Raw genomic sequence first — 14,279 nt, 5'->3', positions numbered from 1 at the left:
ACACCACATAAAGACAACACCACATAAAGAGAGACAACACCACATAAAGAGAGACACCACATAAAGAGAGACAACACCACATAAAGAGAGACAACACCACATAAAGAGAGACAACACCACATAAAGAGAGACAACACCACATAAAGAGAGACAACACCACATAAAGAGAGACAACACCACATAAAGAGAGACAACACCACACACTAAAAAGAGAGACAACACCACATAAAAAGAGAGACAACACCACATAAAGAGAGACAACACCACATAAAGAGAGACAACACCACATAAAGAGAGACAACACCACATAAAGAGAGACAACACCACATAAAGAGAGACAACACCACATAAAGAGAGACAACACCACATAAAGAGAGACAACACCACATAAAGAGAGACAACACTACATAAAGAGAGACAACACCACATAAAGAGAGACAACACACATAAAGAGAGACAACACCACATAAAGAGAGACAACACCACATAAAGAGAGACAACACCACATAAAGAGAGACAACACCACATAAAGAGAGACCACACCACATAAAGAGAGACAACACCACATAAAGAGAGACAACACCACATAAAGAGAGACAACACCACATAAAGAGAGACCACACCACATAAAGAGAGACAACACCACATAAAGAGAGACAACACCACATAAAGAGAGACAACACCACATAAAGAGAGACAACACCACATAAAGAGAGACAACACCACATAAAGAGAGACAACACCACATAAAGAGAGACCAATAAGACAACAACATAACAAGGCAGCAACACATGACGACACATGACGACACAACATGGTAGGAGGACAAAACATGGTACAAACATTATTGGGCCCAGACAACAACACAAAGTGCAGGAAGGTAGAGACAACAAAACATCTCGCGAACAGCCACAACTGTCAGTAAGAGTGTCCATGACTGAGTCTTTGAATGACGAGATTGAGATAAATGGGGTATTGTGTGTAGAATTGTCGGGAAAAAAACATGTTAAATCCGTTTTGAGGCTGTAACACAGGTGTGAATACTTTCTGAAGTCGCTGTATGCTCTCAGACATGGCAGAAATCTGTTAGAATAGTTCACTAGCTCCGATCACCAAACATTTTTGGTTTGTCCTCATATTGTTTTGATTTTAGTATTTGGTATTTTATTAGGATCCTCATAAGCTGTAGAAAAAGCAGTAGCTACTCTTCCTGGGGTCCACATGAAACATAATACAGAACATTAATAGACAAGAAAATCTCAAGGACAGAACTACAATTATTATGATGATTTTTTAAAGGCACACACAGCCTGCATATCAATACATAGACACAAACTGTCCAATGGGGGAGAGGCGTTGTGTCGTGAGGTGTTGCTTTATCTGTGTTTTGAAAACAGGTTTGCTGTTTATTCATTCTGTTAATTTGAGAAATATGAGATGGAACAGAGTTCCATGCAATAAGGGCTCTATATAATACTGTATGTTTCCCATGAATTTGTTCTGGTTCTGGGGACTGTGAAAAGACCCCTGGTGGCATGTCTGGTGGGATAAGTGTGTGTAAATTAAGTTATTGCATCTGAGCTCCTAGAGTGTGCGGCTCTCTTTTATTTTCAAGGGATAAGTGTGTGTGTCAGAGCTGTGTGTAAGTTGACTATGCAAACCATTTGGGATTTTCAACACATTAATGTTTCTTATAAAAAGAAGAAGTGATTACAGTCAGTCTCTCCTCAACTCTTAACCAAGAGAGACTGGCAGCATAGTGTTAATATCAGCCCTCTGATTACAGTCAGTCTCTCCTCAACTCTTAACCAAGAGAGACTGGCAGCATAGTGTTAATATCAGCCCTCTGATTACAGTCAGTCTCTCCTCAACTCTTAGCCAAGAGAGACTGGCAGCATAGTGTTAATATCAGCCCTCTGATTACAGTCAGTCTCTCCTCAACTCTTAGCCAAGAGAGACTGGCAGCATAGTGTTAATATCAGCCCTCTGATTACAGTCAGTCTCTCCTCAACTCTTAGCCAAGAGAGACTGGCAGCATAGTGTTAATATCAGCCCTCTGATTACAGTCAGTCTCTCCTCAACTCTTAGCCAAGAGAGACTGGCAGCATAGTGTTAATATCAGCCCTCTGATTACAGTCAGTCTCTCCTCAACTCTTAGCCAAGAGAGACTGGCGTGCATAGTGTTAATATCAGCCCTCTGATTACAGTCAGTCTCTCCTCAACTCTTAGCCAAGAGAGACTGGCAGCATAGTGTTAATATCAGCCCTCTGATTACAGTCAGTCTCTCCTCAACTCTTAGCCAAGAGAGACTGGCAGCATAGTGTTAATATCAGCCCTCTGATTACAATATCAGCCCTCTGATTACAGTCAGTCTCTCCTCAACTCTTAGCCAAGAGAGACTGGCAGCATAGTGTTAATATCAGCCCTCTGATTACAGTCAGTCTCTCCTCAACTCTTAGCCAAGAGAGACTGGCAGCATAGTGTTAATATCAGCCCTCTGATTACAATTAAGAGCAAGACGTGCCTCTCTGTTCTGGGCCATCTGCAGTTTAACTAGGTCTTTCCTTGCATCTCTTTATTACAGACAGCCCTCTCCCCATCGTTACAACCATTGAATCAATCTAAGGTAACGCCAAGTAATGTAGTCTCAACTTGTTCAACAGCCACACCATTCATTACCAGATTCAGCTGAGGTCTAGAACTTAGGGAATGATTTGTACCAAATACAATGCTCTTAGTTTTAGAGATGTTCAGGACCAGTTTATTACTGGCCACCCATTCCAAAATTAGTTTTTTTTATGCATGACTACGATGGCTTACTGTTCGTTGTTGGCATTTCCTGCTCAAGTTTGCCCACTTTGCCAATGAAGTGACCATTCAAATGATTTGCACCATCAAATGGTTTTGTGATGAATAAGCCATCTGATTCGTTGAATTTGTCTCTCTGCCCATAATTTCATTAAAAGTACTTAAGTTTTTTTCCATCTTTATATCATTGATCTTGGCTTCATAGTACGGTTTCTTCTTCTTTTTGTTGAGTTCAGTCACATAATTTCTCAGTTTGCAGTAAATCAGCCAGTCAGATGTACAGACAGTCTTATTAGCCACTCCTTTTGCCCCATGTAGCCTTAACAGTTCTGTCAATTGCTTAACAGGTTCATGTTTATCAATAATTGGAAGAAGCAATTTCATAAATTCATCAAGTGCAGCGTCTGGATGCTCCTCATTAATCACATCAGACCAACACATATTTTTAACAGAATCCACATGAGTCACATCAACATATTTGTATGCTCTATTATACACTATTTGATCAACTTGTAAACTCACTTTTGAGGAAACCGTCTTTCATTGTTTTGGTACTACAATTGGAGAGCCCTTATTTGTCTACAGCCATTCAGCATTGTTCACACCCTCACAAGACTTAGCCCCACCCATCTCTTTTAAGGGTTGATCTGAGCGTTCTGTACTAACTTGCCAGCTACTTCCAGACATCTAAGAGAGAGAGAACAGCTCACTGAACATTACTCGCCCTATCGCTCTATTTGTAGTTTCACGTTCAGAGCGCACACTGGACGCTCTGGCCAATGAGTTGTTCCGAAAGCTCTGACCTCACAACTACAGTCAAGCACCCAAGCTAACTGGCTAACGTTGGCTAGCTACTTCCAGACACATAATGAGAGAACACCCCACTCTGACCATTTTACCCCCCACCTCCTAGCAGAGCTGGTTAGGCTGTTTTCATATCATCCAGAGCATTGGTGACTGTACCTGTGCTGCTGGTAACTATTTCATCATGTATTGTTGCCGATGTTTACTGACACCGGTCATATTCAACGGGCATTGAGCGCTCAACAATTAATCAGTTATTCTGCGCTCTGGCACACTAAGCCGAGAGTCTTTTGTTAAGAAATGTAGCTAGATAGCTACGCATGACGTAACATTACTTAGTGAGCCAGCTAGCTACTGTTAGCTAGCTAGCTAACAGTACACTTTAACTTGAAATGAAAATCCTTTGTCAAAATGTGTGTTTTTTTAAGACATGTAGCTAGATAGCTAGCTAGCTAAACAATGGACCATGATCACAACTTATGACATTACTACCCTGCATGAATCTGCAGGTAGCTAACCAACCAGGTTCTATGACTATAACTAGTCAAGCATGTGTCTGAGATACGAAGAATAAGATCATACACATAATGTTGAAGGACACTTAAAATTAAACCACTTTTCTGTCAAAACTAAAAATTGTAATATCTGAAAATCTTACCAGTATACATCAAATCAAATCAAATGTTATTTGTCACATACACATGGTTAGCAGGTGTTAGTGCGAGTGTAGCGAAATGCTTGTGTTTCTAGTTCCGACAATGCAGTAATAACCAACAAGTAATCTAGCTAACAATTCCAAAACTACTACCTTATAGACACAAATGTAAGGGGATAAAGAATATGTACATAAAGATATATGAATGAGTGATGAGTGATGGTATTGAGTGCAGTATATACATATGAGATGAGTATGTAAACAAAGTGGCATAGTTAAAGTGGCTAGTGATACATGTGTTACATAAGGATGCGGTAGATGATATAGAGTACAGTATACATATGAGATGAATAATGTAGGGTATGTAAACATTATATTAGGTAGCATTGTTTAAAGTGGCTAGTGATATATTTTACATAATTTCCCATCAACTCCCATTATTAAAGTGGCTGGAGTACATCATGGTTGGACGGGTCTCCTGTCTGATGCCATGCATGGTTGCCTTAGTTAGACGATGTAATCCAGACTGGTGTTTTCTCCATCTCCTTAGTTATCATACTCGAATTCCACTGATTTCAAAACTCGGTCCTCCAGAAAGTGGGGAGCAAACACATAATGTTAGCTAGCAAGCCAGCCTGCTAACATTAGCTAGCTAACAGTACTTTAACTTGACATTAGGTTTATGCAGTATCACTAAACAATATATATTTTTTAAAGCAGCGTTAGAAATGATTACCTAAACATAATGACCAGGTCCAATAGACAGATGTGTGCTATATGGTAGACCAATCCAAACTCATCTCTCGGCATGTCCAGCCCCTAAGCCAATCATGGCTAGCGGGAAGGTTGCTAACTTTTTCTGTGGCTAAACCAAGTAGGCGCTTAATTTAACAATTTTATTCGTATTTATAGATGTTTGATGTTAAGGCACATGAAAGTTCACATGTTCCAGGCATTTCTGCCCAAAAAACACATTTTGATTTTTAAAAACAGGCACTAAGCTATTACTTAAAAATCACACAATGTGATTTTCTGGATTTTTGTTTTAGATTCCGTCTCTCAGTTGAAGTGTACCTATGATAAAAAATTACAGACCTCTACATGCTTTGTAAGTAGGAAAACCTGCAAAATCGGCAGTGTATCAAATACTTGTTCTCCCCACTGTATATATACAGTATATATATATATATATATATATATATATATATATATATATATAGCAGGTAATATGAATGTTATGTGGTGTTAGCAAGTTATTGATTTCATGAACCTTATTTCTAAGGCTACATATATTAATATGGGCTATTTGAAGCCCTTTCCTGGGTAGCTTATCAGAGTTAGACTTAACACTGAAAAGAGCAAACAAAGCAAGAGAAAAAAAATGTACATTCAGCAGTCCATTAATCAGTTAGTGTCTGTAAGTGTGTGTGCTGCGGAGTTGAAGCTATGAACCCATAGACTTGGCTTTCTCATCCCGTCCTGGCTTCTGGACGGGAGGGTGGACAATGAGCCTGTGATTATGGATGTAAGCAATGTCCCCACGCACTCTGGCAGCTTTTATGGCTGGGATAAGTTCTTTCCTCTTCGTTTTCAGGCTAGTCCTTTTTCAGGAAGATATATGTTCCTCTCAAGTTCTTGGCTCTTTAAAGAACAGCTACCTTGTTCTTCAATCTCAGGAACTTGACCACTATCGGCCTGGGCCTGTCACCTGGATAGTGGTGGGTTTTACAGTCCTGTGTTCGCGTTCCACCTCAAACTTCCTGTGGTCCATTTCCCCTCACTTTATCCTCAACCATGTTGTTCCGCCTTGAACTCTCTCAGTGGCTTACAGATTGCTGTCATTTTGCTGTTCTCCAGTTTCCACTCATTGAGCTGATCCTGGGAGAACTGCAAACTGTTCTTCAGGTCCTGGACCTCTCTGGTCAGGTCGTCCATTCTTTTATTAGTAGAATCCACCAGTATTTGGACAAAACACTTGAAGCAATTTTCTTGTTGTAACAAATGCTTGTAGAACTATTTTTGTTTGTTTAAAAAATGATAGACACCACTGTCCTCAACGATACTCCCACTGGCTTTGGTCTTTGTCATGGTAGCTATAGCAACGTAGGTTATACTGTTACTCCTCTCAGTTCCAGACAGGGCAGGTCACAGGGAAGATGGAAAACAACAAACAGCAGGGAACTAGTCAGCCATAAACCCAATCCCCAGTCCCAGCCACGATGGCTAACCGCGTTGTGGGCTGTGTTCAAGCCCTCAAGGAAACCCCGCTAGCTAGCAGCTAGGCTAGCTGCTACGCCAAATAGCTCCTCAGACCTGGCCTTGGTTGGCAGGATCACTGGACAGAGACTAGCAGTCCCAGCAACTGATTCCAACTGCATCACAGGATCTAAATCAAAAAGAAAGGTTGTCTTTTGAAGTGGATGGAAGCATTGTGATTGTTGCCTTTTTGTTTCAGGTGAAAGTAGTCAAGTTCTCCTACATGTGGACCATCAACAACTTCAGTTTCTGTAGAGAGGAGATGGGGGAGGTCTTAAAGAGTTCCACCTTCTCCTCTGGACCCAATGACAAGATGAAATGGTAAACTTTCATTACAACTTGCTCATATATATATTATTATTATTATTATTATATAACTTGCTTATAGTCAGGAGAAAGAGTATCATCTTGATCTCAACAGCTTGTTGTTTCTTTGTGAATAACGACTGAAGTGATACAGCCTCCGCTGAACTAATATTCTGTTTGGTTCCTCCTCTGTTTCCTGCCCAGGTGTCTGAGAGTCAACCCAAAAGGACTGGATGATGAAAGCAAAGATTATCTGTCGCTGTATTTACTTCTTGTTAGTTGTCCAAAAAGTGAAGTCAGAGCAAAGTTCAAGTTTTCTTTGTGAATAAAAGACTGAAGAGACTGAAGCTATGGGTTAGTAACCCTGAACTAATATTCTGTTTGGTTCCTCCTCCCTGTTTCCTGCAGACCAGGTGTCTGAGAGGGTCAACCCAAAAGGACTGGGTTATGATGAAAGCAAACTATGATTTATCTGTCCCTAACCCTAAGCTGTATTTACTTCTTGTTAGTTGTCCAAAAGACTAAAGCTACTAAAGCTATGGGTTAGTAACAGACCAGACAGTCTCAAGTTTTACTTATTGAACTCTAACCCTAAGAGAAGAGACTAAAGCTATGGGTTAGTAACAGACCAGACAGTCTACAACTATGTTACTTTAAGGGTTAGGGTTAACCCTAACCCTAACCCTAAGAGAAGAGACTAAAGCTATGGGTTAGTAACAGACCAGACAGTCTACAACTATGTTACTTTAAGGGTTAGGGTTAACCCTAACCCTAAGAGACTAAAGCTATGGGTTAGTAACCAGACAGTCTACAACTGTAGTCTACAAATGGCTATATTATTATTATTATTATGTTACTTTAAGGGTTAGGGTTAACCCTAACCCTAACCCTAAGAGAAGAGACTAAAGCTATGGGTTAGTAACAAACCAGACAGTCTACAACTATGTTACTTTAAGGGTTAGGGTTAACCCTAACCCTAACCCTAAGAGAAGAGACTAAAGCTATGGGTTAGTAACAAACCAGACAGTCTACAACTATGTTACTTTAAGGGTTAGGGTTAACCCTAACCCTAACCCTAAGAGAAGAGACTAAAGCTATGGGTTAGTAACAAACCAGACAGTCTACAACTATGTTACTTTAAGGGTTAGGGTTAACCCTAACCCTAACCCTAAGAGAAGAGACTAAAGCTATGGGTTAGTAACAGACCAGACAGTCTACAACTATGTTACTTTACGGGTTAGGGTTAACCCTAACCCTAAGAGAAGAGACTAAAGCTATGGGTTAGTAACAAACCAAACTGTTACTTTATGGGTATCATCTGTCGTGGAAATGTCCTTAATTACCAAATGATGAGAGAGCAAATCACACACCCGTCAGAGTTATGCTTCATCTTCACCTTTAATAATAATTAAGCTTTTGCAATAGCATTTTGACTTTCAACATTTCAGTATCTTTAATGAAAAGTTGAGAGTGGCAAACATAATGGCAACTGAGATCTTTTATAGCAAAGATCCACCCACCCTTAGTCGACATGACAAACCACAGGTCTTAGGAACTTACACAAAGAAAGACTTTACTTCAGACAGGAATATCCCATAGCCAGACAGCATTGGCTATAAATTATCGTTCCGTTTGGTCTCCTAAACAAAGCTCTTATCTCGTTCTTGGTACAAAATGGTACCAAGACATTACCTCACCCAATGATATATGTCAATTGTCATTTTAGACACTCCCATCCCAAATACAAACCATTCTGGACAAGCTCACGGAGAGGAAAGTGAGCCTCTTGGTCAAGATAAGGGCAACCAGAGAGGGAACATAGAATGGTTCCAGACACTGCCATCCTCCTCTCCCAGATGGGAAAAGTAGGGAGTGACTGGTACACAGACATTGTGGAGCCAAGAGATAATTGGTTCCCCCTCAATCATCCCTTCACATGGTTTAAAATATATAAGTTTACACATGACGACAAGCTTGACCTCTCCCTTCTGCGGCCCAAGTAACTGAACCCAGGACAGAGAAAGGATAACTGCAAATGGCCACCACTATAGTACAACAAGATACATTCTAAATGACAAGTAACTCACAAGCATATAATGAAGATAAAACATCTTATCTATGTTACCTAACTAATGCTGATTCATCCCCAACACATCATTCAAATAACATACTATTTACTTGTATTCTCCTCGTTAGAGCCTTATAGACACAAACTAAGTGTGTTTTGGATTCTTCCTCCTCCCTGCAGAAAGCCAAAGAGCCTATCGGTTTGTCCAGGGGAAAGACTGGGGCTTCAAAAAGTTTATTAGAAGAGATTTCCTGCTTGATGAAGCCAATGGGCTGTTACCTGATGACAAACTCACCCTGTTCTGTGAGGTAAGACATTTAATTTGAGTCATTTAGCAGACACTTATACAGAGTGACTTACGGTTAGTGCATTCATCTTCAGATAGCTAGGTGGGACAACCACACATCACAGTCATAGTAAGCAGAGTCAGAGATGGTAAGGGGGGAATATACTCTTTGAAGAGGTAGGGTTTTAGATGTTTTCAGAAGATGGGCATGGACTCTTCTGTCCTAGCTTTAGGGGGAAGTTGGTTTCAAAATGTTAGTTTTTGTGTGTGTGTGTAGGGTGAAGTTATTTAGTATGCTCTTTGACAGTCTACATGGTATGCGGTCAAATTCACACCATATGTATTGAATTCAAAATAAACTAAATCGGGATGAAAAATAAAGTTGAGAATGTAAACATGTTTTCGAGGACAGGTGAAATAATGGATGTTGAAATCAAAAACCAAACATTCGAAAGCAAAATGTATAGAATTGTTAACAAAAATAAGACATCAAATGCAAAACCCCAAAACTTGTAAGCAAATCATTTTAAAGCGAGAGCAAAACACTATGACAGACGATTAAAAAATATATATTTCCAAGCGAATACAAAAATAGTTTTTGGTTAAACTTTCTTTGCAAACAATCCTATTGAATACATTTTGCCTACGCTCTTGCCTGCATGCACTACCCTTTGTTTACGCTACTCATATCTTTGCTTTCGATGTCTGTTTCTTTGTTTTCACTGCCAGTTTGTTTGATTGTGAGTGTTGGCATTATTTCTCCGTGAAGGGCGGGGTTTAGAGGGATGCGTAGACAATAAATCTCCATTGGTCCACTAGTTTTGGAGTGACGGTTCGTCTTTACCCAATCAAGGAACATGATAGACAGGCATTTTTTCTATTGCCGACTTAAATAGACGGTTTTAACTAACGTACTTCAAAATTATCAGTCACGGGTCAATAATGTACGGATATTAGAGGCATGTCTATCTATTAATGACAAACCATCTAACTACTTAGGTAAACTTATGAATGACAACGTTTGGCGCAAGTTTATGGCGAAACAGTTCCCAATACCTGCGCCGAATGTTGTGCAACAGGTAATTCATAAAGTTTGATTTGATTTGAAGCTGATAGGTCAAATATACTGTTTAGGTTCTCTACTCCCAAGTTTACACCTTCACTATTACAGTGGCATTTTTTTGTCCAAGAAGTTGTCTAAAAGGGATGGAATTTGTTGTTTGCCCAATTGTTTTTTTGGTAGGTTTCCACACTACTTTCCTTTCATCTATAGCATTTCTTAATATTATTCAGTTCCTTTAGCTTTGATGCATAATGGTTGAGCATAGCTCTGTTCAGGAAATTGATGGTAAAAATATGTTTTGTTAGACTTCAGTTTAGCTTTTGACATTTAACGATCATAGTCTGCTGCTGGAAAAACATATGTGTTTTGGCATTATAACCACCTGTTATATTATGGATAAAGAGTTACCTGTCTAACAGAACACAGAGGGTGTTCTTTAATGGAAGCGTCTCCAACATAATAGCAGGTAGAATCAGGAATTCCCCAGGGTAGCTGTTTAGGCCCCTTACTTTTTAAAATCTTTACTAATGACATGCCACTGGCTTTGTGTAAAGCCAGCTACTACAGCGACTGAAATTACTGCAACACTTAACAAGGAATTGCAGTTAGTTTCAGAGTGGGTGGCAAGGAATAAGTTAGTCCTAAATATTTCTAAAAACTAAAGGCATTGTATTTGAGACAAATCATTCACTACACCTCAATCTTGTAATGAATAATGTGGAAATTGAGCAAGTTGAGGTTACTAAACTGCTTGGAGTAACCCTGGATTGTAAACTGTCATGGTCAAAACATATTCATACAGCAGTAGCTAAGATAGGGAGAAGTATGTCCATGATAAGGCGCTGCTCTACCTACTAGACCGCACTGTCAACAAGGCAGCTCCTACAGGCCCTAGTTTCTACCTTCTTAACAGCACTGTCAACAAGGCAGGTCCTACAGGCCCTAGTTCCTACCTTCTAGACAGCACTATCAACAAGGCAGGTCCTACAGGCCCTAGTTTTGTCGCACCTGGACAACTGTTAAGTCATGTGGTCAGGTGCCACAAAAAGGGACTTATGAAAATTGCAATTGGCTCAGAACAGGGCAGCACAGCCGGCCCTTGGATGTTCACAGAGAGCTAACATTAATAATATGCATGCCAATCTCTCCTGGCTCAATGTGAAGGAGAGATTGACTTCATTAGTACTATTTGTGAGAGGTATGTTGATGCGCCGAGCTGTCTGTTTGAACTACTGGCGCACAGCTCGGACACACATGCATACCCCAAGAGGACATGCCACAAGAGGTCTCTTCACAGTCCCCAAGTCCAGAACAGACTTTGGGAGGCACACAGTACTACATAGAGCCATGACTACATGGAACTCTATTCCACAGTACTACATAGAGCCATGACTACATGGAACTCTATTCCACATCAGGTAACTGATGCAGCAGTAGAATCAGATTTATAAACAGATAAACATCACCTTCTGGAACAGCGAGTACTGTGAAGCAACACAAACATAGACACACACACGATAACATACGGTTATACACACACGATAACATACGACTATACACACACGATAACATACGACTATACACACACGATAACATACGACTATACACACACGATAACATACGGCTATACACACACGTACACATGGGTTTTGTACTGTAAATATGTGGTAGTGGTGGAATTGGGGTGAAATTTGTGAATGCATTGTTATGTTTTTAAAATTGTATAAACTGCCTTAATTTCGCTGGACTCCAGGAAGAGTAGCTGCTTACTTGACAGCAGCTAATTACATTTTTTATTTAACCTTTATTTAACAAGGCAAGTTAGTTAAGAACAAATTCTTATTTACAATGACGGCCCACACCGGCCAAACCCTAACCCGGACGACGCTGGGCCAATTGTGCGCCGTCCTATGTGACTCCAAATCACGGCCAGTTGTGATACAGCCTGGAATCGAACCCTCTGGCACTGAGATGCAGTGTCTTAGACCGCTGCATCACTCGGGAGTCCCCCCCCCTAATGGTGATCCATAATAAGTACAAATACAAAAGTAGACTGTGATTTTGCTGTGATCTGATATCAGTGGGTTGACTGTGAACGCTCTGGGAGACTGGGTTGGGGTCCGTGATAAAGTAGTCTACTGATTAGCTATAGGTGTACCTAGCGTAGGAGTCCCCTCGAAGCCTACCATTGACTACGTACAGTTGAAGTCGGAGGTTTACATTCACTTAGGTTGGAGTCATTAAAACTCATTTTTCAACCACTCCACAAATGTCTTGTTAACAAACTATAGTTTTGGCAAGTCGGTTAGGACATCTACTTTGTGCATGACACAAGTAATTTTTCCAACAATTGTTTACAGACAATTTATTTCACTTAAAATTCACTGTATCACAATTCCAGTGGGTTAGAAGTTTACATACACTAACACAACATTAAACAAAACTTAGTGTATGTAAGTTGTTTAGTCTGAAACGTTGTTCCCCCTGCTGCTATTGGACCAAGTCTCTCTTGGAAAAGAGATATTATCTCAATTAGAGAAATAAAGGTACAATTAAAAAAAAGTAGAAATAAAGGTAAAATAAAAAAAATAACGATGGTCATTATGGCCAAATAGACCTTCCCCAAAACAGACCTTCTCCAAAAAGTATGATTTTTGTCCCCTTATTCAGTTGCAAACCGTAGTCTGGCTTTTTTATGGTGGTTTTGGAGCAGTGGCTTCTTCCTTGCTGTGCGGCCTTTCAGGTTATGTTGATATAGTACTCGTTTTACTGTGGATATACAGTGGGGCAAAAAAGTATTTAGTCAGCCACCAATTGTGCAAGTTCTCCAACTTAAAAAGATGAGAGAGGCCTGTAATTTTCCTCATAGGTAAACTTCAACAAAATCCAGACAATCACATTGTAGGATTTTTAATTAATTTATTTGCAAATTATGGTGGAAAATAAGTATTTGGTCACCTACAAACAAGCAAGTTCTATTTTGGTTTCATCTGACCATATGACATTCTCCCAATTTTCTTCTGGATCATCCAAATGCTCTCTAGCAAACTTCAGACGGGCCTGGACATTAACTGGCTTAAGCAAGGGGACACGTCTGGCACTGCAGGATTTGAGTCCCTGGCGGCGTAATGTGTTACTGATGGTAGACTTTGTTACTTTGGTCCCAGCTCTCTGCAGGTCATTCACTAGGTCCCCCCCGTGTGGTTCTGGGATTTTTGCTCACCGTTCTTGTGATCATTTTGACCCCACGGGGTGAGATCTTGTGTGGAGCCCCAGATCGAGGGAGATTATCAGTGGTCTTGTATGTCTTCCATTTCCTAATAATTGCTCCCACAGTTGATTTCTTCAAACCAAGCTGCTTACCTATTGCAGATTTGGTCTTCCCAGCCTGGTGCATGTCTACAATTTTGTTTCTGGTGTCCTTTGACAGCTCTTTGGTCTTGGCCATAGTGGAGTTTGGAGTGTGACTGTTTGAGGTTGTGGACAGGTGTCTTTTATACTGATAACAAGTTCAAACAGGTGCCATTAATACAGGTAACGAGTGGAGGACAGAGGAGCCTCTTAAAGAAGAAGTTACAGGTCTGTGAGAGCCAGAAATCTTGCTTGTTTGTAGGTGATCAAATACTTATTTTCCACCATAATTTGCAAATAAATTCATTAAAAATCCTACAATGTGATTTTCTGGATATTTTTCCTAATTTTGTCTGTCATAGTTGAAGTGTACCTATGATGAAAATTACAGGCCTTTCCCATCTTTTTAAGAGGGAGAACTTGCACAATTGGTGGCTGACTAAATACTTTTTTCCCCCACTGTATGTGCGTAGGGACAGCGTAGCCAACATAAAGTTTAACGTAACTTATTTGAAAAGTAATTACTTCATTCCATTGCTCAACATTTTCTTAACATTTGTCATAATTAGTTAAAGCAATGGATTTGTATCCACTCAAGTCGGACTTCGGCTACATATTTTCCGCCATTTTCTTCAAATCTGAAAACATTGAAGCCACGCCCACTTTCTGAAGAATTGCATTA

At 40.1% G+C, this 14,279-nt stretch overlaps 1 protein-coding gene across 1 annotated transcript in view; it reads left to right on the top strand.

The window, feature by feature from the left end:
• The window catches only part of LOC118386420 (speckle-type POZ protein-like A), an 87,367-nt gene that overhangs the window by 47,791 nt on the left and 25,297 nt on the right, over positions 1–14,279 (top strand). Inside the window, exons 3-7 of the mRNA XM_052523145.1 lie at positions 6,723–6,844; positions 7,034–7,150; positions 7,254–7,273; positions 7,431–7,445; positions 9,078–9,205. Coding sequence (XP_052379105.1) covers positions 6,723–6,844; positions 7,034–7,150; positions 7,254–7,273; positions 7,431–7,445; positions 9,078–9,205 — 402 coding nt within the window. The remainder of the gene's footprint in view (positions 1–6,722; positions 6,845–7,033; positions 7,151–7,253; positions 7,274–7,430; positions 7,446–9,077; positions 9,206–14,279) is intronic.

The sequence above is a fragment of the Oncorhynchus keta genome, chromosome 7, assembly GCF_023373465.1.
Source record: "Oncorhynchus keta strain PuntledgeMale-10-30-2019 chromosome 7, Oket_V2, whole genome shotgun sequence".
NCBI classification, from domain to species: Eukaryota; Metazoa; Chordata; class Actinopteri; order Salmoniformes; family Salmonidae; genus Oncorhynchus; species Oncorhynchus keta.
The sequence above is the reverse complement of the archived record's forward strand: the minus strand, read 5'-3'. Positions and strand labels throughout refer to the sequence as shown.